General features: G+C 39.7%; 1 protein-coding gene across 3 annotated transcripts in view; it reads right to left on the bottom strand.

Moving 5' to 3' along the window:
* dpp6 (dipeptidyl-peptidase 6) overlaps nt 1-27,352 on the bottom strand; it is an 834,825-nt gene that overhangs the window by 134,558 nt on the left and 672,915 nt on the right. For all 3 annotated transcript variants that reach the window (XM_031903179.1, NM_001102992.1, XM_012964203.3), the window contains 1 exon segment: nt 14,420-14,514. In XM_031903179.1, coding sequence (XP_031759039.1) covers nt 14,420-14,514 — 95 coding nt within the window.

The raw sequence follows: 27,352 nt of genomic DNA, 5'->3' as shown, positions 1-27,352 counted from the left end.
AACACATAATAACTTTCACTAGATAGTAATGGTGTTTGCAGTAAAGCTCATAGGGCCCCTAATGAGAATCTACAATGAGATCTTTCTTCTTTATTATGGATATGTCAGTATGGGCCATAATGGAATTTCAAGAGCTGATCTGTCTCTCGTGCTCTGCCTACAACCAGACAAATGGAGCCCTGATGGTTTTTTGTTTGGTATTAGATAGCACAGTCCTACAGACTCTCTCTATATGGTGTATTCCATGTATTGCTCTATAAACGGAGGCGGCGTCAAAGGGGAATAAAACAAACAGATGGAGCAAGGATCAGGTGGAGCACCATGCTACTCATCATTTTGGAAGATGTGCAGTCATAACCTATTTAATATTAGTGACGTGGTGGGACATGGGGAGCCATTCTGCCAAACGCCTAGCTACAGTTTGCTCCATCTGCAGGTTCTATTAGGTATGTTATCCGGAAACCCGTTATCCAGAAAGCTCCAAATTACGGAAAGACCATCTTCCATAGACTCCATTATAAGCAAATAATTCACATTTCTTATAATAAAACTGTAGCTTGTACCTGATCCTAACTAAGATATAATTCATCCTTATTGGAAGCAAAACAATCCTATTGGGTTTAACTAATAGTAGACTTAAGGTATGGGGATGCAAATTACAGAAAGTTCCCTTATCCGGAAAACCCCAGGTCCCGAGCATTTTGTATAATAGGTAATCACTTTGTCAATTTCAGCAAGAATGTTGTTATTGTATTAATCACATTATTGTGATAGGAAAGTAAAACTAAAGACTAATAAAGAATATAGCCAGAAATGCTGTATGTTATTTACTGTACTTACCCAGAGACTTAAAGTGGGCGTGGCCTAATGTTGTTGGGGGGGGGGGCTGCGAGATGTCAGCCTTGTATTGCGAGTGTTATATTTGTACATACTGTATATTTTGTTTCCCTCCGTAACTCAGATAAATCAGCAGAAAAGCAGCGAATATGGCTGACTTCATAAATCTAAGTATCTGTTTTTATACATTCCCTGTTTCTACTTTGGTCCCTATTTATAAGCCCTCAAATTGGGAGCCTTTCTATTTTTTTTACTTTTCATATTTTGCTGAAATTATTACTGTACATACTCGAGTATAAGCCTAGTTTTTCAGCACCCAAAATGTGCTGAAAAAGTCACCCTCGGCTTATACTCGAGTCGGGTGCCATGGGTCCCTCTAGACTAGCACTCTTTCTCCATTGTGTGCAAATTAGGCCACCTGCAACCAGACCCTCCAGTGCCCTGGCCTAGGCTCCCACTAGCAATGCTTATTCCCCCTTACATCCCTCCGGGACTGGGTCTGCTGCCAGTTTGCCAATGTGCAATGAGCGTGGGGTAGTACCCTCTTCTCCGCTTACAGAGCTAGTTTTCTGTTTTTCTTTGAAATAAATATTGAAAAACATATACCCCACTGATGCCTCAATTAATGTAGTTTTATTGGTATTTATTTTGATTATTAAAACTTAGCAGTAGCTGCTGCATTTCCCACCCTAGGCTTATACTCGAGTCAATACGTTTTTCCAGTTTTCTTAGGTAAAATTAGGTACCTCGGCTTATATTCGGATCGGCTTATACTCGAGTATATACAGTACATTTCAAATACAGTGCTGAAGCATTTCTTATTGTTTTGTCTCCTACTCTTAATCTAAATTTTGATTTAAGTTTTGTCATCTGTTTTCTTCAACCTTCAACTGGAAGAAATCCACCATTTCCTATGGGAGGCTTAAGAACTTCAATGATGCTCATAGTCTAACATTGACTAGAAATGCTTGCTATGGGTGTCACCAAAAACAGCCGTTAGCTATTGGATGTGAAGGTAAGTCACTAGGGTCATACAGAGTCAGACCAAGTAGTATTGGGAAAAGTACAAGTTAGGCCAAGTAGTATTGGCCCTGCCAATGTTAGGCAGGGCCAGTGACCTGGGTCAAGCCAAGTAGTATTGTAGGTGCCCATATTTAAATTACTGGTTGGGCGGCAAGTTTTGGAAGCACAGAGACACAGTTTTACTCCAAGCAAAGTCTCCTGCAGGCTAGCAGGCCACATGGGGCTACCAAATAGCCAATCACAGCCCTTATTTGGCATCCCCAAAGAACCTTTTGAATGCTCATGTGGCTCACCAACACTTTTTACATCTGAGTGTGGCTCAAGCGTGAAAAAGGTTGGGGATCCCTGCCCTAGAGACTGAGCCTCACCCACTAGGTTTTAAAGCACAGCCAGGGTAAAATGCTGATTGGACTCCCACATTTCCAAAATAAAATTCCTTTTGCTTTGCATATACATATGTCTCTCCACAACCAAAATGCTTTTCTACTGGATCCACGCCCATGGCTCTACACATGTTGATTGGAAAACCTTACTTTTCATTGATGACCCCACCAATAAGAGTGAAACTGGTCTGCTTTTGGGAATTTGATCAGCATACTACTCTGGCTGTGCTTTACAGGAAAACTATTCAGCCGAACTACATGGGTCTCTATTAAAATATATTGCACAAACAGCTCATACGTGGAACCATGTTCCATCTAAATAACCATTTTCATAAAAATATACTTTTTTAGCAGTATGTGCCATTGGGTAATCCTAAATAGAAAACTGCCATTTTAAAAATGTAGGGTCGCCCCCTGGGATCATAGGACTCACAGTGCACACAAACAAGCCAAGGCACACATACATGCTAGGCCCCATCAGCCAATGAATGGACAGAGTTCTGCCTTTTGCTCCCACACTACTTCCTGTTACAGTTAGAGCTGCATCACTTCCTGTCAGCTGATCTCAGCACACAGCCCATCACTAAATGGTGGCTCAAGGGAAAGGATGTATAGGAGCAATATTTACTGATATATATATATATTAAAAGTTGCTTTAATAGATCACTTAAGATGATATAAACTTGAAATCCCAGTGGATGAATCTCAGTCTCTAAGGCAGTGATTCCCAACCAGCAGCTCAGGGGGAAAAAAAAGTTTCTCCCCAACCCCTTGCTCCCAGTGGCCTCAAAATAGGTGCCAATTTTTTGAATTTCTAGTTAGAAGGAACGTTTTGATTGCATAAAACCCATTGTAAAGCCAAACAGAGCCTTCTATAGGCTGCCAGTCCACACAGGGGCTACCAAATAGCCAATTATAGCTCTTATTTGCACCCCCAGGAACTCATTCCATGCTTGTGTTGCTCCCCAACACTTTTTCCATTTGAATGTGGCTCATTGGTATAAAAGGTTGGGGATCCCTGCTCTAAGGTGTAAACAGAAGTTTTAGGCGCAATCCTTCTTCTTCTCATATGAACGAGGACATCTTTTCCAAAAAACCTTTCTAGTACATTCATTTCCAGTGGGTGTCAGGATCAGTGCTCGGCAGCCATAACACCTCTCCGAATTGTTTATCTGGAATGGTTCCAGAGTGGAAATTAAATTGTTGAATCCAAAACTATCATCAGTCTTTAATGTACGGTAGCAATGGTTGATGAAACAGCCCTTAAGCCCTTTCATCTTACAAACAAAAGCAGCAATACAGAACCCTAGTATGAGATAGGAAGTCCTTGAATACTATTGTAAGTGCGGCACGCACTGCGCTCCCTCTCCGTTCCAACGCAGTGCTACAGTTCGTAAATGGAAGTGATATGTTTTATTAACAGCACATGTAAACCACGATATGAAATATTAACACCAAGGTCCAATTAAACCCGGTAACTGCTCAATGTGCTTTTTAACCCGCTACATTGTTCTGCAGAACGACATGATACAAACGTATTGAAAAATTCATCATAATCGCTTAAGCATTTAAGATAAGTTCTGGCGGACGGGGGGAAAAAAAAAATACAAAGGAGTCGAAAAATTATCATGCAAAGCGTAAAGTGAATTCTAAATTCAGTTTTTCAAATGGATTTGTAAATGTGTGAATGCCGCAGGCAATATGATTTAAATTATGCATGTTATGTAGTGCTTACCTCAGACACCTGTGGAGCATTCTGTACACATTTAGCTTGTAGCTGAATACATTACGGGGAGACGATTTTTGACTTTATTCTGAATCCCTTAGTCTGACACCGTATGTTTAGATCAATTTCAGCATAAAAAACACACTATACAGAGTCTATGTTTAGAAAAGAAAATTCTCATTTGTTTATATTATTAGTTATGATTAGATTTCATTTATTTGCCCCTATTGCAGACCTCTGCATTTCATTAGTATTTCAACTGAGGAGCTTGGCAAGCAGTGCAGTAATGCAGGTAGGGAAATAAACTCAACACAAGGTTGCACGGGATACGGTATAAAGATAAACAGGAAACATAGTTTGGGACTAGCGATGAGCTAATTTTTTTCGCCACATTTCGCCATTGGGCATTTCTGCATTTCACCATTGCACATTTCCGCATTTCGCCATAGTGTCGCGAAACTTCTGTAAAAATTTGCAGTGAAAAAAATTGCCCTGCTGACTTTTTTTTGTTGCAGGTCAAATCGGGGCGCGGTAGTGGCAAAAAAGGGCGTGACCATGTCAAAAAGGGCGTGCTCGCGTCAAAATAGGGTGCGGTTGCGTAAAAAAAGGCACATCAAAAAGCACAGGCGACAAAAAAAATTGACGCGGGCGACAAAAAAAACATGGTGGGGGTGCGGTCGTGGAAAAAAAGGTGAGGTCGTGGCAAAAAAGGGCGTGACCATGTCAAAAAGGGCGTGCTCACGTCAAAATAGGGTGCGGTTGCGTAAAAAAAGGTACGTGAAAAAGCACTAGCGACAAAAAAAATAGACGCGGGCGACAGAAAAGACGCGAGCGACGAAAAAAAAATCGCACTACAATTTCACAAATTTTATGGCGAAGCGAAACGGGACAGATTCGCTAATCACTATTTGGGACTAGGTCAGTCAAGGAACTCAAACATGGACAGGATAGGTACAGAGTCAAGTCAGACTTGAACTGGGGACTAGTGATGAGCGAATCTGTTCCGTTTCGCTTCGCCGAAAAATTTGCGAATCTTTGAAAAGATCCGGGAAACGGCGAAAAATTCGCGAAACGGCGAAAATGTTGTGCGACAAAAAAAATTGTCGCCCGCGGCTATTATTTTGTCGCGCGGCTATTGTTTCGTCTCCCGCGGCTATTGTTTTGTCGCGCGGCTATTATTTCGTCGCGCGGCTCTTGTTTCGTCGCCCACGGCTATTATTTCGTCGCGCGTGGCTCTTGTTTCGTCGGCCGCGGCTCTTGTTTCGTCGCGCGGCTCTTGTTTCGTCGCGCGGCTCTTGTTTCATCGCCCGCGGCTATTATTTTGTCGCGCACTATTGTTTCGTCGCCCGCGGCTATTATTTTGTCACCCGCGACTATTCATTTTTGATGCCGGCGACAATTTTTGGAAGTGCGGCGGATTTTTCTGCGGCAAAATTTTTTATCCGTTTCGCGAAACAATCCGCCAATGGCGAAACGCGGAAATTCGCCGCGAATCCATGCCTGGCGAAACTTTTCGCCCATCACTACTGGGGACTTGTAGCACTGGGTCCTCAGTTCGATTCCAACCAGTGCACGTTCTGCAAGGAAGACGTTTATACATCATCCCCATGTCTGTAGGCATGTCACTTTGCTCCTGATGCAACTGCCTTGTGTGTATGTGAATGTGATAGGGATCTATGAGTGCAAGCTCTACTGGATGATGAACAAACTCTCCAAAGTGAGGAAAATGTTTTGGCATTTTATATAAGGGATAATAAAATTGCTTTACATTTCAAATGAATGTCTTTACTAGATTTATACCCTCCTCTGTGTGTAGAGGCTAAATATGGTGGCATTCAATATAACTTGCTTATCATAATGACTGGGATGGCATTTGACAAAAAGAGGAAAACAAATCCCATTCACAAAAATCTGTGGCTATTTCTCTCTGGAACTGGAAAATAATGTAAAAAATTCACCCAGTTATGTGCAGGTGCTGTTAATTTGACTATTTGTAAAAATTGGCCGTAAATGTGTTCATTTCATCACATTTCCGCATCATTCCAACCTATTTATAAAGCACTGATAGATTTCCATTTCAACAAAGACTTTGATGAAATGTATCTGGCACCCCAACGACAGCCAAACTCAGAGAAAAATACATTAAAATGTTCCCATATTGTCAAGAAAATATGGTGAATAAGTCACGAAAGTGGGATCAAATAATAGGTAATATTAGGCTATTTTGTGTTATTTCTATATCGCTAACCTTTCCAATACTTTTCTCACTGGGCATCGCTGGAACACTTCTCAGTGCCAAATGAGTGGAAACAGATTTCGGTTTGATTCTAACCTTTTCACAAATACATCCCTTAATGTGAATGCAGTGTACTGCTGATAATCGGGAGCCATTCAGAGCAGCACCATAGATTGCACCTCGAAAAAATACACGTAAATTGCTTTTAGATGGGTTTAGAAAGACCTTGTTGAGCCGTTAGAAACCGAGACTTGGAAAGACCTTCGGAGACATTGCATCTCCTGAATTTCAAGATGGAATATCACTTGTTTTATTGCCAAAAGTGTTGTCTCATATTTTGAATCTAAGGGTAGGAATGAAAACTATCCAGGAGCAGGGAGCATCTTGAACTCACAAAGTGGAATGATGGCTGCATGTAATCGAATGAGTTCTTATATGTTGGTCTCAGGGGTCTGCTCTGTAGAACTTTGCTGCTGGAAATTGCTGTGGTATGAGAACCGGTGCTGATAATGCAGATAGAAAGAGTTACAGCAGGATTCTACTAACAGAGCTTTATAGGGCTTTTTTGTTACTCTGGCTGCATACCCTGATGCAATAAATGTCAAGGAAAAATTGACAAAAAGCATTCTGTCGGAAAGAAGGACGGCGTGTAATATAGACGCATTTAGACACAATACGTTTTGGTGGGGAACTGGATACTTATCATCGCTGGTAGTCCGAGAGTTATGAGTTTTCAGATACTGACAAAGACTACAGCTCTCAAAGTGCAAACATATATTATCAAGACTTGTAAGGTTTGTCTGAGCTGCCCTTGAAACATCTCTCGGGTAATAGAAGTTTAACATGTATCAACAGTTAAATGACAATCATGCACGCCATGTCTTGAACAAATTGGCTTGGGTCTTTTTAACATCAAGCAAACTTATATTATTAAAAGGGTTGGAAGCTCTGAGAGGAGACAAAAGGATAATAAATGATTCAGTATTGATTGTTTTAGTCTGTAAAGTCAGATGTCTTTGTTCTATATGGATCATCTAGAGAAGGGGCAAAAAGAGCTCCTCAAACTGACTTATATTTAATCAATTTGATTTATTGGTATTAACAGCCAAAGTCAGTGTTGGACTGGCCCACCAGGTGCCGGGAAAACTCCCAGTGGGCCCTCTTGCTTCTAACTATTTGGCCAATTGCATGGTCACTGTTTCTGTATGGGAAAAAGGTGAAAGTATAGAGAAAACAGACTTGGATAATAATGAGGTTGAGGGAGGAGAGAAGGAATAATAGTTTAGAAAGTGGGCCTATGGGCCAAGGTTTTCTGGTGGGTCCCTGGCATCTCTGTCCAACACTGGCCAAAGTGCCAAATGTATGCCTCAAAGTACTATAACTAGAGTTTTCAGTTGGTTCTTAGCAGCAGAAATGTGTTTTAACTGGGATCCAACTAGTGTAGAAGTAGATGGGAGATGGAGTCAAGTGGGCACGCTTTGATGTCCTTGGAATGCCAAAAGTGATCAGTTATGGTAAAAACCTAAATCAGAAACAAACCCATAATCATATACAAAACATTAAAGTGTTTGTCCCTTGCTAGCTCTTCCGGTCACAGTTGCAACCTTTTGAGATTCTTGGGGCAGAGCTGGAACTAGGGGTAGGCAAGGGTAGGCAGAAGAGTGCCATTGAGGGGAAAGGGATCAGGAGAAGGCAGGTGGGTGAGTGGCAGGAGTGCCTTGTGGACTGAACATTGGGGTATATGGGAGCACAAAGCAGCCAGTGTGACTGGTCAAGTATTATTGACATGGGTGACAATTCTACTTTGCCTGGCTCTTGTGCAAAATGTTGAACTCTTTCTATGCCGCTACAGTGTTCCATGCAAGAGGGAGGCCATTTATAACATACAAGGAAGTGCAATGGACTTCAGAACCCTGTACGTAGCACCTTCTAGGGGCAGGCATTATGGACGGGGCTCCTATGAGCACTTTGGTCAAGGCTGCAGCACGTTGTGTATGTGCCCTTATGGGCACAATTTTGTACCCTTTAGCACTTGCACCTCTGCCCCCTTATGCCAAGTATATATATATTCTTTTGTTATAATCACAATTTAAAAAGAAAACCATAGAATTTGACATCCCTTAGAATAACTTATTATATAGTAGAATTCAAAACTGTGCCAACTTCAATAGAATTAAATACTGCTATATATAGTAGTTCTCAGAACTGTGCCAACTTCAATAGAACCGAACATTTACTATGTTCCTGCTTGATTTATCTTCCTTTCTTTTCTAATCTCTTCCACCCCTCTGAACCTATTTCAACTCTGCTTAATTAATGCGTGTGAGAGAGATATCCATAGATAGTGAGGGACAGTGGGGGTCTCTGAGGAAAACTCCAAGTATGAACATTAAAAGGCTTCGGCTTTTATCCGGAAAAAAAAAGCAAATGTAAATGATATCAAGGCCTAAAAGAAACTTTTCCTAGTATTTTAGTTAATATTTAAGGATTTTTATTTTAGTTTTTTTTATGTATTATTATTATTATTAACATTTATTTATAAAGCACCAACATATCCCGCAGCGCTGTACAATAAGTGGGTTTCATACATTGGACATACAGAGTAACATATATAGCAACCAATAACCGATACAGGAGGGGAAGAGAGCCCTGCCCAAAAGAGCTTACAATCTACAAGGAATCCATGAGAGCACCAAAATCCATTTCCAGGACCATGAAACAATTATAGTGGATAAACACACGGACTGAGACCTTAAGTTATTAAGGTCTCCAAACGTGCCTTTTTTGGGCCTGACCCCCATGTAGGGCCAAATTGGGCTAAACTGATGGTTTGCCCTGGGGTCAATGATTGGATCATGCACTAGGGCCTACAGAAACATCTCAGTGGGAGAGTTTTAGGGTGAATTAAGCTGTCTAGAAGAGGGCTGTCCAACTGTTGGCCTTTGGGCCAGATGTGGCTCTCCAAAAAATTGTTATGGCCCCAGCATTCCCAAGATGCCCAAAGACTTCTGATATTGTTAATCCAACCACCAGACGTGTGAAATAGTGGACAGTTGGCCCATGGAAAATCTTATGCATCATTGGTCTAGAATATTTCTGGTCTCGTTTTGCTATAGTTTCTTGTATCCACTCATCACTCAGATTGTTTTTGAAGCAAGAAGGAGGGAAATTCATGTTTCTGCAATGGAAATGGCACGTTCGCTGTAAACTGAAACTATCCATGTGGAAAGAAATTCGAATCTTTGGAACAATTTTCTAAATGCAGGCTCAGAACGATGGAAAACAAGACAATCTTACAGTCTTTGAAGCTTTCATAATAGCCAGAAAGTACAGCGTATTCTTGTTCAAACAAAAAAACAAAGTGTTGCCTGAATGATATGACAACCCTCACCAGATAAACATTCTTGGTAGACACAGACTTAACAACATGATACATGCTGCACTGCATGGGCAGGTACAACTCAACCTGTCCACAGGGAGGCAATGAAAATGTCAGCCTTAGCTAAGGAAATGTGCCAGTGGTAATGAGAGTATTGATTTTGTATGGTCTACTTCTTTATTCTGAGCAAGTGGCAGTCATCTTTCATGATTGTTCCTGATACCCAGTCGGAGACTTTGCCACATTGCTTTCCACTAATGAAGCTGTAAGTGTTGTGGGCAGATGATGTGCCATTGAGCAAACAACATTCTGAGCATTCACAGCAGTGACTCTGCCCTGAGGAGTTCCATTCAATGGCCGTGTACTATAGTTCGTGCAATTTCCATGTACTGGGGAATTAGGGTGTTCAAGATACAGTTAGATTCATGGCAGGTAACACAGGTAAAGCCAGAAATCAATATCTCAGTAGTGTAGTGGAAATGTGCATTCATTTTCTCTGACTTTCCATTAAAAAACAAGGAAAGTGATGAATTTGGCTAAACTGCGGGACGGAGGAGTAGAGGAGTCAATATCTGACACTGATATAATAAAATACAATACAGTTCTACTCTTGAAACATATTCCATATCTATGGTGTCATTTTCATAAATTAAGCCATGGTGCCTTTCAACCTTTATAATGCATTTAAAGAATAAGTAAACCTTTTTTTTTTTTCTATCAGTAAAATTACTCTAAACAGCCTCCAGAATTACCTACCTTTGTCCCATGATTCTGTCTGACCTGGCTCCTGAGTTAGAAGGTGATCGTTTAATTTGCTTTCTGTGCAGAGTGAAGCCCCGCCCCCACTTCCTGTTCAGTTAAAAAAAAACCTGCTTATGCAGAGACTGGCTCCTGCTGCCTCCAGGCATGCCCAGAAGGCTCTCCACTTCGACTACAGTAGTCGAAGTGATGAGGAAACTGAACAGGAAGTGGGCTTCACTCTGCACAAGGAAGCAATGGAAATGATCAACTTCTAACTCAGGAGCCAGGTCAGACAGAATGTTGGGACAAAGGTAGGTAATTCTGGAGGCTGTTTAAAATAATTTTACTGATAGAAAAAAAAAAAAAAAGGTTTACTTATTCTTTAAGTGACCAGTCTATTAGTAGAGCTTTTATTAGAGATGAGGAAGCCCAGGCCCATGGAGGAATGGTGGTGGCCAATCTTGAGGCACTTAACTATTTAAATCAAGGATGGCCTGTAGTCTTCCAGCAACATTTTCCATGATCTAGCAAATATGTGAGACGTTCAGCTATTGAAATAAATGTAGGTATATGATTGGTGAGTTGGGCCACTTTTGGTTTAACTAAATGCATTGTGGGGAGATCTCAGTCATTCATTTGAGCTGAGGACTTCTGATTGTGATCTGTGTGCATTATTATTGCATTTAAGCTAGTCAATGAAGATATGGAAGAACAAGGTACAGGGCCAAGTTTCACTTGTTAAGCTCTACACAGAGCAAGAAGATCCACCAATGGTTTGACCCTAATTTCTACATAGAAAAGGCTTGCATTTGGCTGAACACTTTCTGCATACACAGGCCTTGTTAAACACATAAAACATTCAAATGTTTGCATTACAGTAGAAGGTCTAAGTATATCGGTGTAATGGTAAAACATTAATACTATTGTCAAAAAGTTGACAGGTGATCAAACTTAAATAGCCTCTCAGCTTAAGGAAACCTACCAGTATGTGTCAAAGAGGACCGGGCACTTATTCATGCCACTGTCAAACTGCTACGATTGATGCAAATTTACTGAAAATGGACTTTGTCACAAAATCTCAAATGAAAAAAAAAAGTCTTGACACCTGAAATAGCATTTTTGATCCAGAAGTTTAAGGAGCTGACAGCGGACATACTATACCTCCCAACATTCACTATTTATGCAAAAGTTCTGAGTTATAGAATGAATTGGTCACAGAATAGCCAGAAAATGGGTAGGGTCTGAGAAGAATTTGGAATATAAGCACGCATAGATTGGTTAGATCAGGGGTATGATCTTAAATTATGGGTTCATTTTGATTCCCTTTGTTAATTCTAATTGCTATACAGGTTATTAATTCATGCACACACAGATATTCAGGCTCTATGCCTGAAGTATGTTTCTATACTTGTAGCCTTCAGCCTTATGATTCTACACTTGTAACACTTGGCCTTATGTTTCTATATCTATAGCCTTTGGCCTATGTTCCTACACTTGTAGTCATTGGTCTTATGTTCCTATATTTATAGCCTTACGTTCCTACACTTGTAGTTGTTGGTCTTATGTTTCTATATCTATAGCCTTTGGCCTATGTTCCTACACTTGTAGTCATTGGTCTTATGTTCCTATATTTATAGCCTTACGTTCCTACACTTGTAGTTTTTGGTCTTATGTTTCTATATCTATAGCCTTTGGCCTATGTTCCTACACTTGTAGTCATTGGTCTTATGTTCCTATATTTATTGCCTTACGTTCCTACACTTGTAGTTGTTGGTCTTATGTTTCTATATCTATAGCCTTTGGCCTTATGTTTCTATACTTGTAGTCTTTGGCCTTATGTTTCTATACTTGTAGTCTTTGGCCTTATGTTTCTATACTTGTAGTCTTTGGCCTTATGTTTCTATATTTGTAGCCTTTGGCCTTACGTATCTATACTTGTAGCCTTTAGACTTATGATTCTACACTTGTAACACTTTGGCCTTATGTTCCTACACTTGTAGTCGTTGGTCTTATGTTTCTATATTTGTAGCCTTTGGCCTTATGTTTCTTTACCACTTTGGCCTTATGTTCCTACACTTGTAGTCATTGGTCTTATGTTTCTATATTTATAGCCTTTGGCCTTATGTTCCTACACTTGTAGTCATTGGTCTTATGTTTCTATATTTATAGCCTTTGGCCTTACTTTCCTACACTTGTAGTTGTTGGTCTTATGTTTCTATACTTGTAGCCTTTGGGCCTATGTTTCTATATTTGTAGCCTTTGGCCTTATGTATCTATACTTGTTGCACTTTGGCATTACGCATCTATACTTGTATTTGTTGGTCTTAGGTTTCTACACTTGTAGTTGTTGATGTTATGTTTCTATAGTTATAGCCTTTGGCCTTATGTTTCTATATTTGTAGAATTTTGTCCTTTTGTTTCTGTAGCCAATAGTCTTATAGTTGTATACTTGTAGCACTTTGGCTTTAAATTTCTACACTGGTAGCCTTTGGCCTTATGTTTCTATACTTATAACCTTTGGCCTTCTATTTCTATACTTTATATATACTGTAGCACTTTGGCTTTATATTCCTACACTGGTAGCTTTTGGCCTTATGTCTCTATACTTGTAGCACTTTAGCCTTATGTTTCTATACTTTGGCCTTATGTTTCCTTACTTTTATTCTATGCCAACTATAAGGCAGATTTAGCAGCAAATACAAAGGAGAAGCTGCTGAGCCACAATTCCATCTCACAGACAGATGGTTTCACTTATATCAGATCTCATCAATCTGATATATGGCTTCGGCAAAGAGATCAGTCTTTTAGTTATTCAGTGGAAAGGACTTTAGCAAATTACCTTTCTGATGTGAAACGAGATGAAAGATTTATTCAGGTTAACTCCCTGATTTCACACGACCCATTGAAAAAAAAGAAACGTGCCACAGGTTGATCATTTTTGAAAGTGCAAGTTGGAAGTGAATACAATAAAGAACATACAACACACCACACATTAAAATAGAGATGAACTTATCTTTCTTATAATACATTGAGTGTAGTTTCCCTTTAGTATGCCCTGGTAAACATTGTTAATTGCTATAGTGTTGCATAAAGTTTATACAGAAAACCATATGTGTTAGACAGACCGGGGGAGCCATTTAGAAGTAGAATGATGGAAATGTAGGGATTTAGTCTCTATAGACCCTTTACAATTCCGCTATCTTTAAAATAAATAATGTTAAGAGTTGTATTTGTTCTTAAAACAGCATGTACTATTTACTGAGTGAGAGTGGTGTGGGTGGAAAAATGTTTTACATTCATTCTGAACAATTTTTGGTTTTTGTGGGGGAGTGTGGTTATGGGATTAGCACTTGGTAGATGCTTTAAACTTGGGGTGACAATTCCCAATGCAATACTTTAAAAATTGAAGTAGGTTGAAGACAAGTTTAAGCCAAAGGATTGTATAACAAAGGTTAACATAGACATGGGAATTAAAAATTTGACAAAATGTGTGAATTGGGAAAAACAATTATGGTGGGAGGGCTTGAGAAGAAACTTGGCACTAGATGGGTCCATATATAATAAATATCTTTCCTCAACCCTAACTACCCCATAATCACTTGAAGATCATTGAGCTTTATGGCATTTTCACGGTGGCTGTGTAGTTTAATGATGGAGATCTCATTTTCCTATCATTAAAGAAATCCTTTGTGGATCCATAGTAAGTAGAGGCAGAAGTATAATGGGCAGGTCCATGTACCTTGGTGGATGTAGTGGAAATGTCTTTAGCATAGCCATTCTTAGACCCTGTGTTCTAGATTGTTTGAGTTCAGAACAATCTTGGTATGTTCTTGACTGCAACTATCATGATCGACTCACTCCAACAGAGGAAATTTTGCATTAACTCAAGAGCTAAATTTTCTTAAATGACATTTTCATCTGAATAATCCCAATGAGAATGGAGGGGGGCCCTGTTTCCGGTGTGTAGCACACCACTCAGTCATAGCTTTGGGCCTCTTGTGGACAATTAAACAATAAACTAATACCATTATACACAACAGTTTACAGTTAGTCATGGTTATAGCACTGAAATCGGTTCCATGTTCAATACTTACGAATGTCTTGTTTTCTATTAAAAGCGTTGACTCGTTTTGCTCTACATTCAGCTTCACCACATTCCCTTGTTGGGTTCGAAATATTATGGTTTTATCTACAAAAAAAAGAAAGAAAATTTATAAATGGAAAAATCATAGATGGTGACTGTAAATACAAAATACGTTGAACGTATCGAGTGTGCAGTCATAATCAAAATTTTCACTTTAGCAATGGTCATTTTAGCATAAATCATAGTGGGGGGGTCATTTATAAAGTTTGTGCAGTGCTTATTTTTTGCATATGGTTGTTTTGCAAATGTTTTACCTTAAATGGTTAAATTTTGCACTGCTGTGCCCGCCTTTCCTTTTTTTGTGAATCGCTGTAAAATGCGCATTGCGCATAAAAATTGGCAAATCGCTCGCAAATAAGAATGAGGTTTGCGTGAGCATGGCCACTGTACGTCTTTATTTTGAGGAAAAATAGCGCCGATTTTCACTTTGGGAATATAAATTTGCAATTTGCGAAATTCGTTCAGTGAATATTTTTTACGCCACCAAATTTTTGGTGTAATTCGGAAGCAGAGTGTGTGCATAAAAATTCACAAACTGAAATTATACCGTATTGAAAAATCTCTTAAGTAGTGATGAGCGTATCTGTCCCGTTTCCATCTGCCAAAAAATAAGCGAAACAACAGCAAAAATTGCAAAACGGTGAAAAATCCGCGAAACATGTTTGGCGAGCAATTTTTCTGTCACCTGCATCCATTATTTGTCGCCTGCGCCCTTTGATGACGCGGGCGGCTCAGGTTGAATCACTTCTTTACTTGACCGCGTCCATTTTGACGGAACTGTGACTTTTTTTTTTGACGCGCCACAAATTTTTGCCATCGAATTTTCTCGGAAATTTCGCAAAACAATTCGCCAATGGCGAAATGTGGAAATTCACTACAAATCTATGCCTGGTGAACAAATTCGCTCATCACTACTCTTAAGGACATTCTTAAGCAATAAAAAAAATCACAGTTATGTTTGCATCGGCACCGGGCTTGTCCAGCTTTATAAGTATAAACACGGGCAGGGCAAATATGTTTACTGTGCCCCAGTGAGTCCCACTTTGATCATGTGACTGTCCTTCAGTAGTTCCTTTAGTGATGACTTATTTTAGGTGGGAGATGGGATGAACAAATAAAGTTTATGATAATAAACTGGACACTTCATATGATTTTTAATTGTTACTCACTTTATATGATTATTAGCTGAGTACTTTCTATTCTTTATAATAGAAACAATGGTTATACTCTGACGGTCCTGCTGTGACGGGGATCTGTTTCATGCTCTTACCATATTTACCTGGGACCAAACCACTTTAGTATCACAGACTATTTGTACCAGTATTTCTGTTGCTTTGTTATCACCCTGACAAGAAGATCTGTATTTTTTTCCTTCGGAAATTCCCACAGCATACAGGCCTGCATACATAATAAGGCTCTACAGTCTACTTTTTACATTCTACATTTTTACATTCAAGCATCTGACAATAATATCTTCTTTTACTCCAGTCTTTTACACCGCTACCTGCTCCTTTATTCAGAATGTATGTTTTTCCTACGCTATGTCCTCCTTAAAGTCACTTTAGCCAACCATTTCCCCCAGACTCTCTTTGACCAGATTCCCTTCCTCTGTAAATTTTTGTTCTAAACCCAGGTTTTCACCATCACCCTTACGCTGCTATTGCTCTATCCCTTTAGTATCTGTTTCTCAACTACATTTCTTTCTCTTGCTTCTTCTTCTTTTCTCCCACAACCCTCTGGACCCTTTCTCTAGTATCTTCCCTTCTCCAGTATCTTCCCTTCCTCCAGTATCTTCCCTTCTCCAGTATCTTCCATTCTCTAGTATCTTCCCTTCTCCAGTATCTTCCATTCTCTAGTATCTTCCCTTCTCCAGTATCTTCCATTCTCTAGTATCTTCCCTTCTCCAGTATCTTCCCTTCTCTAGTATCTTCCCTTCTCTAGTATCTTTCCTTCTCCAGTATCTTCCATTCTCTAGTATCTTCCCTTCTCCAGTATCTTCCATTCTCTAGTATCTTCCCTTCTCCAGTATCTTCCATTCTCTAGTATCTTCCCTTCTCCAGTATCTTCCATTCTCTAGTATCTTCCCTTCTCCAGTATCTTCCATTCTCTAGTATCTTCCCTTCTCCAGTATCTTCCCTTCTCTAGTATCTTCCCTTCTCTAGTATCTTCCCTTCTCTATTCGAATGCTCTAGGACAGGGGTAGGGAACCTATGGCTCAGGAGCCAGATGTGGCTCTTTTGATGGCTGCATCTGGCTCGCTGCCGAATCTTTAATAAAAAAAATAACGGGGGGCGTGGCCTGCACTCGGCGGATAGGAGACCTGTTCTAAGCCTTAGAACACGTCTTCTATCCGCCAGTTGCGGGTCAGGCCCTCCTCTGCATCGCATCTGGCATCCTTGGCACCCACCCTACCTTGCCCCTGCGCTCGACAGATAGAAGACGTGTTCTAAGCCTTAGACCACCTCTTCTATCCACCGAGCGCAGGCCATGCCCTCCTCCACATCCGGCATCCTTGGGACCCACCCTACCTTGCCCCGCAGCATCCGTGGCCAAACATATTGTATGGCTCTCACGGAATTACATTTTAAAATATGTGGTGTTTATGGCTCTCTCAGCCAAAAAGGTCCCCAACCCCTGCTCTAGGATTTCTAACTCCCCCAAAAGCAGTCTCTTTTCTCCACCCTTCCATTATTCTTTCCCAGTTTTCCACTATTATTCTGTCCATCCCCATCGTTTGCTTTCTCTGCTTCCTCTTCCAATCGGAGTGTTTTTCATTCTGCTAGTACATGTTGAGCCTCCCATCCTCTCCTCCCTACAGTACATTAGTTCATTCTACTAAACTGTAAAGTCAATTGAAGTGATGATAAATGTTTCACTGCTGTGCCTATTTCCTGCACGAGACAACATTTTATATGCATTAACTGAAAACAATAACTCTTTAATAGACAAGCCAATGGTAAAACTGTAAAGCAACCAGAAACTATTTTGTTTTTCATAAACACTTTGCATAATTGCTCAATCACAGTCTGTCAACTCATTACTGACTACTTAACGCAAGTAAGCTGACAATGTAATTGCTCTCGTTCAACTCATCTTTAAATCATTAGTTAAACAAATTGTTCCAACGCAATTAAATGTATAAAAAGAGTCCGATTTCTTCCATCACCAAAGAAGCTTACTTGTGAAATTAGATTGTTTTCTCTTTTTAACAATTATTAAGTAGAATAAGTTAAGAGTTAATAGGCCCACTGAGAGGTTCTTAGTTGCGTTGCTTCAGAATTTGGAAGAATCAGTGGGGGTGGGGGCATCTAGAAATATTGGATCCCAGACTGTGATTGGCTGCTTGGGGATATGCCTTAGTAAAATGATAAACAACCTATCAATACACTGAATAATGGATGGATATAGTAACACTTCGGGGCAACTACTAAGCAATTTTGAGAAAAAGTTTTTTTTACTTTTGAGATTTTGAAATTTACAAATGGGTTTTTGCCAGTACCTGATTTTTCTGATATTGTTTCTCAAAAAATTCAAGATTTTTTTTTAGAAATTTTACCTGAAAAATTAGAGTTTTTCCAAAATAACTCCCAAAATTCATGATTTTTTTTATGTAAAACAAAATCTGGCAGGAGTACCATTGAGTCCTAGGGCAGCTAAGAATAGTAGAGGGAGAGAATAGTCAGAGACAGCCCGTCCTTGACATATTTTCAAGGGGAAGTTAATCCAATCATTGTTTTCTATTTTACCCAGTTTCAAGGGGAAGTAAATCCCATCATTGTTTTCTGTTTCACCCAGCTTCAAGGGGAAGTTAATCCCATCATTGTTTTCTATTTCACCCAGCTTCAAGGGGGAGTTAATCCAATCATTATTTTCTATTCACCCAGTTTCAAGGGGGAGTTAATCCAATCATTATGTTCTATTCACCCAGTTTCAAGGGGAAGTTAATCCCATCATTGTTTTCTATTTCACCCAGTTTCAAGGGGAAGTTAATGCCATCATTGTTTTCTATTTCACACAGCTTCAAGGGGAAGTTAATCCCATCATTGTTTTCTATTTCACCCAGTTTCAAGGGGAAGTAAATCCCATCATTGTTTTCTGTTTCACCCAGTTTCAAGGGAAAGTCAATCCAATCATTGTTTTCTATTTCACCCAGTTTCAAGGGAAAGTCAATCCAATCATTGTTTTCTGTTTCACACAGTTTCAAGGGAAAGTTAATCCAATCATTGTTTTCTATTTCACCCAGTTTCAAAGGGAAGTTAATCCCCTCATTGTTTTTTATTTCACACATTTTCATAGGGAAGTTAATCCCCTCATTGTTTTCTATTTCACCCAGTTTCAAGGGGAAGTAAATCCCATCATTGTTTTCTATTTCACACATTTTCATAGGGAAGTTAATCCCCTCATTGTTTTCTATTTCACCCAGTTTCAAGGGGAAGTAAATCCCATCATTGTTTTCTATTTCACACATTTTCAAAGGGAAGTTAATCCCATCATTGTTTTTTATTTCACACATTTTTAAAGGGAAATTAATCCCCTCATTGTTTTTTATTTCACACATTTTCAAAGGGAAGTTAATCCCATCATTGTTTTCTATTTCACCCAGTTTCAAGGGGAAATTAATCCCATCATTGTTTTCTATTTCACGCAGGTTGGGGATCCCTGCCCTAGGAATACTTGGCCTAATTGTTCTATGGGGAACCCACACGTGCACCAAACATCATCAAGATCTGCTTAAATAACCTGCCTGAAATGATTCTCATAGTATTTCTTCCACTTGATTATATTCATAGAGGTTTTCACAGATTTTTTTTGGCACAGATTGCACTCTACTTCCACAAAAATGTATTTGGTATCTCAAAGCCTATAATTATAACACCTCAAACAAATATTCCACAACAGATTTGAGATAAATGCCAAAATATAGAGACGATTTGCAAAATGCAACAGAGAATAATGATTATTAGAGATCTTGGCAGTGAAATCCTCATTTTAGTGATAACTAGAATTCCTAGTGGTAACTTTATAGAAGCTCTTCAAATAAAACCTTCTAGGAACACTTTGGGAGACACTCAACGCGGCCTTCAGACGCAAGATCAATTTGCTATCAAAGTACAAATACACATAGCCATTTTGATGATAGTTTATTGACTCATCAAGAAGATACAGGCAAGAATACTAAATAGACAACTTCAACCCAAGACTGATTTTTTTAGCCCCATTTTTTCGATGTGCAATATGTATCTAAACACGTACAAGCGTGGATATGCATAATATGCTTATACTTATACGGACATGCTAGGATGGTGAAACCAAACCAAGCTATTGTTGAGTTTGCTTGGAAAAGCTGTCCGTCAGGAAACCACTCGGATGCAAATATTGTGTAGGTAAATTTAATACATAAGAAAACAGAAATCTCTTTCCTCGTAATGAATTCTGTCTGTCGAGCGACGGCATTTCCATAGTCAGCTCTAGCTGTCACCATCTCCAATAAAGGTCGTCTTTGAATATCAATTTATATATCTGCCTGCCTGTGCGGTTTAGTGTAAATGATGCTGAAAATTGTAACTTTCATGCATAAATTCACTTTCCCATCGTATAACAGATTTTCTGAAGGGTAGTGTGCACTTTCAGCTTTTACTATTTCCATCTCCCAGGAAATGGGGGGAAAAAACTGTGTATTTGAGGTAAGTGTTTGGTCTGCTAAAATATTATTACATGGCAATTACATTGTAGGCACTAATTATGCCAATGAAAATCAAATTCAAGTGTTTTTCTCCCAGTTATGCAACATAAGCTATAGAAATACATGTAATTATAGGTGTATTTGGATATTCAAGGGACAACAAGTTGGAACTGAACTTACATTGTAACCCTGGATGTAGGAGAACTTCTAGAACGTTGATGACCATTACAATCTTGAGACGAGGATAATAAGAGTTGTTATAACCGGAGAACCATACCTTCACATCCAGACTACAGAGGGAGAAATGCCTCTTCAACTTGCATTATGGTATAATCAAATGTGTCACTCTATGGAAGGGCATTTCAACTGTTTGTCAGGGATGTGACCATGGACACTCAAGATATATTTTCTGTAGGGATAAGGTAGGACATCCTTCAAGGTTATAGCAGTCGTGAGTTACTTACCGTATATACTCGAGTATAAGCCGAGATTTTCAGCCCTAAAAAAGAGCTGAAAAAGTAATCCTCGGCTTATATTCGGGTATATACGGTAGATGCTGATGTAACGCTGCCCAAGTGCGTAGCCGCACGCACCCAACCCTCCCCCGGCCGACGCGTGTACATGCGCTTACTCTGCGACCCCCTCTCTGTAAAATACCCCCGTAAAATACCTTGCTACAGGCAGCGAGCGCAGCTAGACCATTCAGACCAGCTAGACCATACAGCCATCGGACGCGTACCGGCATTCGGCGCACACGTGTCATGTCGCACTCTGCGTGACGTGCGTGAGTGTGCGCCGAATGCCGGTACGCGTCCGATGGCTGTAGCAAGGTATTACGGGCTGCCGTTTTTCGTAAAATTGCGGATTGTTGTCTCCGTGGTAAAAGAACTTTCATTTAAATGAGCTGTTTAATGAATAAAGCAAGACCTATGCATTCTCCCTTGCACCGTTTGAGGCATTCTGATATCTTTGGTTACAAGGAGAGCCAGCTCGGCAGATAAGAGTTTAATGGTCATTAACACTCAGCTAAACTCTTATCTGCCGAGCTGGCTCTCCTTGTAACCAAAGATATCAGAATGCCTCAAACGGTGCAAGGGAGAATGCATAGGTCTTGCTTTATTTATAAGTTCATGCCATTTTTTGCACCTGACAGTTCATCAATATGAAAATGGACATTATGCCTCAGGGGGATCGCACATCCTGCCAGACACATTCGGAGACATGTCTCATCCTTTGGCTTTGATTTCTCTTATTTTATGCTCCTTAAGTCGCCAATGATTTTTTTCTCTGCTCTAATAGGGCTGCAGTATGTGACACGTTGCACAGAAGCCTTATAACACACATGCTCCAGGGCAGGGGTAGGGAACCTTGGCTCTCCAGCTGTTATGGAACTACCAGTCCCACAATGCATTGCAGGAGTCTGACAGCCACAGTCATAGTTAATTAAGGAAAATGCTTGATGGGATTTGTAGTTTTATCACAGCTGGAGAGCCAAGGTTCCCTACCCCTGCTCCAGGGCTTTCTCTTCAGTGGGCAACAAAACCACTGACCCAGGCTGCCCTAAAAATGGATGTCTATTAGTAACCAAAGTCAAATATGCAAAAGTAAACATATTAGAAAGGGAGAGTGGATACCCATGGGCCCCCTGGAGGACCTGGCTGCCTTCCACCCCTCCGTGCCATCACTCATGATGATAACTCCATCCCCAATATGTAATAAAAGCCAAAACAGTAAGACAATGGAATACACAAATGTCTACAGTTATAGTATGAGTTGAGGTTTTCTACTTTCTGTTTTGCTTTCTGTTCTACATTCCCCCTATGTACCCCCTTTTTCCTTCTGTGCCGGGATATCACTGTACTACATGCAAACCTTTCCTTTCTAATCACCCAAATTAAAATGATAACATGGTTGGCCAGTTGGACTAGTAATCCAGCGCTGCCCTTACTACTCAGACACAAGCTAGTGTGCAGGTGTGTTAAAAGAAATGGATGCCTAGGCTTATACTCGAGTTAATAAGTTTTTCCAGTTTTCTTAGGTAAAATTAGGTACCTCGGCTTATATTCGGATCGGCTTATACTCGAGTATATACGGTAGTGAGTAAAGGAAGAAGAACTACTTGCCAGGATGTCCTGGGGCGGAAATTATGTATCCCGTGACTGTGATGTCAGATCATGTTTGTGTAGATTAGAGTAGAGTAGAATAAAGTTATTCCATTCATGTAAAGGAAGATGAATGTCTAGGTTTAGTTATGAATGTTCCTTCACAAAGAAGGTGATGGTGTACTCTAAAGGTTTAGGCCTCATAAAGGTAAAAGATGGGGCTTGAAACCCCCCACTAGCCAGACAAAAGTGCACTAGAAACATGATAGTAAAGGCTAGTAACTAAGTTCATAGTTCCAATGAGAAGAGCTAGAGGAACTAGTTTCTAGCATGGTCATCACCAAAGTACAGACCCTAATATGCAGCTTATGGATCTACCCCTGGAAGAGCGCTGGAATGGCCCCATGTCATAAGTCAAGACACTACAGGCCAGGGTGTGAACACTGAATACTACTAAAAACAGTAGAATGTAAAAAGAGGTATATTCCCAAATTATCACTTTTTGTTTACCTGTTACGAACCACTAAAACCCAATCATTTTTGTGCATGTAAAATGCAAAGTCTACACCCTCTCTTATGTAAGAGACCAGAATGAATGTAAGCCTTCTCATGATCTGCTGTGAAGTAATCATTTTGCCACTAAATGTTAACCCCAAATAGTTTTAGTCCTTATTATCAAGATTAACTCCTTGTTAACAGAGCTTAAGGACCTTTACCCTGGATGCAAAAGAACTTCTAGAGCAGAGATGACCATCACAAGCGTTAGATGAGGATAATAAGAGTTGTTATAACCGGAGAACCATACCTTCACATACAGACTACAGAGGGAGAAATGCCTCTTCAACTTGCATTATGGTGTAATCAAATGTATCACTCTATGGAAGGGCATTTCAACTGTTTATCAGGGATGTGACCATGGACACTTAAGATATAATTTCTGTAGGGATAAGGTAGAGTAGAGTTTAATGACTTTTAGGCCCCTTCTATAAAACAGTAGCCCTCCTCCAATCTTTCTACTATTCCCTTAATTCACAGCAGTGGAATATGCCATCTTTGATGCTCTCCCGTGACTAGGACGTTATAATGCCAGATAACTGAGATTTAATTCAGTGAAACACTGCAGATATACAGCATAGCTGAAGTTGTAAGGTACAATCAAAATAACATTCATTTAATCTGACATGCCATCATCAGGTCGTACGGTTATCAATGCATAAAGCTTGCCTGGCAGACTTTAAAACTCACTTGTCACATGGATATGTTTTAATGAGTGGTTAGGACAGCTTACTTAGCGCAAATATGACTTCCATTGCCATAGCTATTTCTTTTTTGTTTGTGTCAAGGCAGCTGTTTGCTTTACAATCACTACCAAATACTTCTATAGTGTTCTGCTCTCCATGCTGTGCTGAAACTCTCTGTAATCTCCAAGAGGCATTGGCTATTGGAAGATGCAAGAAGATGCGGGTATGGGATCCCTTATCCATAAACCCGTTATACAGAAAGCTCCGAATTACGGAAAGCCTGTCTCCCATAGACTCTTACTTAATCAAATAATTCAGAACTGATTTCCTTTTTCTCTGTAATAATAAAATAGAACCTTGTAATTGATCCCAACTAAGATATAATTACCCCTTATTGGGGGCAGAACAGCCCTATTGGGTTTATTTAATGGTTAAATGATTCCCTTTTCTCTGTAATAATAAAACTTGATCCCAACTAAGATATAATTACCCCTTATTGGGGGCAGAACAGCCCTATTGGGTTTATTTAATGGTTAAATGATTCCCTTTTCTCTGTAATAATAAAACAGTACCTGTACTTGATCCCAACTAAGATATAATTACCCCTTATTGGGGCAGAACAGTCCTATTGGGTTTATTTCATGGTTAAATGATTCCCTTTTCTCTGTAATAATAAAACTTGATCCCAACTAAGATATAATTACCCCTTATTGGGGGCAGAACAGCCCTATTGGGTTTATTTCATGGTTAAATGATTCCCTTTTCTCTGTAATAATAAAACTTGATCCCAACTAAGATATAATTACCCCTTATTGGGGGCAGAACAGCCCTATTGGGTTTATTTAATGGTTAAATGATTCCCTTTTCTCTGTAATAATAAAACTTGATCCCAACTAAGATATAATTACCCCTTATTGGGGGCAGAACAGCCTTATTGGGTTTATTTAATGGTTAAATGATTCCCTTTTCTCTGTAATAATAAAACAGTACCTGTACTTGATCCCAACTAAGATATAATTACCCCTTATTGGGGGCAGAACAGCCCTATTGGGTTTATTTAATGGTTAAATGATTCAATTTTCTCTGTAATAATAAAACAGTACCTGTACTTGATCCCAACTAAGATATAATTACCCCTTATTGGGGGCAGAACAGTCCTATTGGGTTTATTTCATGGTTAAATGATTCCCTTTTCTCTGTAATAATAAAACAGTACCTGTACTTGATCCCAACTAAGATATAATTACCCCTTATTGGGGGCAGAACAGTCCTATTGGGTTTATTTAATGGTTAAATGATTCCCTTTTCTCTGTAATAATAAAACAGTACCTGTACTTGATCCCAACTAAGATATAATTACCCCTTATTGGGGGCAGAACAGTCCTATTGGGTTTATTTCATGGTTAAATGATTCCCTTTTCTCTGTAATAATAAAACAGTACCTGTACTTGATCCCAACTAAGATATAATTACCCCTTATTGGGGGCAGAACAGTCCTATTGGGTTTATTTCATGGTTAAATGATTCCCTTTTCTCTGTAATAATAAAACAGTACCTGTACTTGATCCCAACTAAGATATAATTACCCCTTATTGGGGGCAGAACAGCCCTATTGGGCTTATTTAATGGTTAAATGATTCCCTTTTCTCTGTAATAATAAAACAGTACCTGTACTTGATCCCAACTAAGATATAAATAATCCTTATTATACAAAACAATCCCGTTGGGTTTAATTAACGTTTTATTGATTTTTTAGTAGACTTAAGGTATGGAGATCCAAATTACGGACCCTTATCCAGAATACCCTTGGTCCCGAGCATTCTGGATAATGGGTCCTATACCTGTACAGTAAGCCTCAGTTTCTGGATTAGTTACTCGGACTTAAACTCTTGGGATCACTCATCATGGTCACCACTGGTCATTCCCAATGGGACAGGCCCGTACACATTAAAACTACCACCAATTACCTAAAAACAGAGTTTAAAAGTCATATAGCCACCCTGTAAACCTTTGCCCTATGAGTAAATATAGTACAGAAGAATGAAGCATTCCCAGTTGGTCATTCCCAATAGGACAAGCCCTCAGCTGATGAACTGCATAATATAAAAATTAGCACGAATTATGTAGGAACAGTAGTTAAAAGTCATAAAGCCACCCTGTATGTCATTGCCCTATGAGTAAATACAGTACAGGAGAATGAAGCAGTGGTTGGTGTGAAGGTTGGTACATACTGCCCTAAGCATGCAACACGAGCATTAATGGTAAATAGATAAGTAATCCGTAAAAATAATTTTTCTGAGGAAGAAAGGCCTTGTGATGTTGCTCTGCTTAGAATTTAATGTAATGTCAGATTATTTTTCTCTATTCACATGGTGGCCAAATATGGGACAATCTCCTCCGCTCTCTGACCATTTGGACCATTTGGGCCAAGGAGCACACAGATGGAGATCGTACGAGGGACCTAACACAGAATGCTGCCTTTCTATTGTTTGGATAGTACAATCTGAACAACAGACCAGCTCCTCTTCCTTATGTGTCAATGCACAATGCACCGCCTGGCCTGGTCCCTCAGCAGAAGATCTACCTGATCCCTCAACATATGATCTACCTGATCCCTGGACCAATTGATATGCATAGTGTATGCAAAGAATGCACAGATAATAGGGCACATGTATGTTCACAAGTGCAGGAAGCAAAGTGTAATTCCAAGTGTGGTGACCATGTTTTTTTCCCACAATGCAGAGTTTTTTTCTTCTCAGAATTGCACCTTCCGGCAAAATTACAAAAATCGGACACAATTCTGCAAAAGTTCCCCTGCCATAATTTCCGATGTTTGGGTGTGAATGATGCCTGCACCAAGTTCTTCAGGTGCATGTCTGTTGTGCCTATTAACACTGGGCGCCAAGGGAACCCAGAAGCTACCGGGAGGTGGCAGTAGCTCCAGGGTTCCTCTACATCAGGGATCCCCAACCTTTTATACCTATGAGCCTCATTCAAATGGAAAATCTGTTGGGGAGCAACACAAGCATGATTCCCTTCCTTCTTACCAGTGTCAGACTGGCCCACCAGGATACCAGGAGAACTCCCGGTGGGCCCAGGTGTCAGTGGGCCCTCCTGCTCAACCAACCATTTGCCTTGTATGCCTATACCATGGCCATTACTCAATTCTTTATGAGAAGAAACCTTAGGTCTGAAGGTTTTCCGATGGGCCCTTGGCACCCAAGTCCGAAACAGCTTCTTGCACATTTCCAATCAAACATAACCAGGGTTTCCTTGATAAAAAATCACCCTAGATAAGATAAGAGTCCCATAAATCCCTTTAGCTAACACAGGGAACAAGGTAACTTGTACAAATACTATTCATTGAAGTAAAAACGGAAACCCTACCAATGCTTACTGGATTCTTACATTTAAAAAAAATAGGAAATTGGCAATATTGGATATAAAAAAGCTGGAAATTCCTCAGATTTCAATGTATTTGTAGCAAATTATTCAGCTTATGAACACCATCGTAATCCTTTAAAAGGATTAAAACACAGAGTATTTGGAATAACATTGAAAATATGAAAAATATCCTTGGTGGGGGAGGCACTGGGCCGGCCCTAAATATCACAGCTTGCGCATCACAAGGGATACTTTACTTTGTTATGACTTTCAAGGATATTTAGAAGGTTAACTGGCCATTTTGCAATTTGCTTAATTTATTTAGTAAATCTGGCATTAATATGCAAATTGCCTCTGATGTAGCTATCAGGAGACTGTTTAGCATTTCCATCTCTCCGTGACCTGAATGGACTGCGCCATAATGACCAGATAAAGAAGCTAGAAGCTTGTGTTTATGGCACAGAACAATGAAC

This window comes from Xenopus tropicalis, chromosome 6 (assembly GCF_000004195.4).
Source record: "Xenopus tropicalis strain Nigerian chromosome 6, UCB_Xtro_10.0, whole genome shotgun sequence".
NCBI classification, from domain to species: Eukaryota; Metazoa; Chordata; class Amphibia; order Anura; family Pipidae; genus Xenopus; species Xenopus tropicalis.
This window is presented reverse-complemented; position numbering and strand designations above follow the sequence as displayed.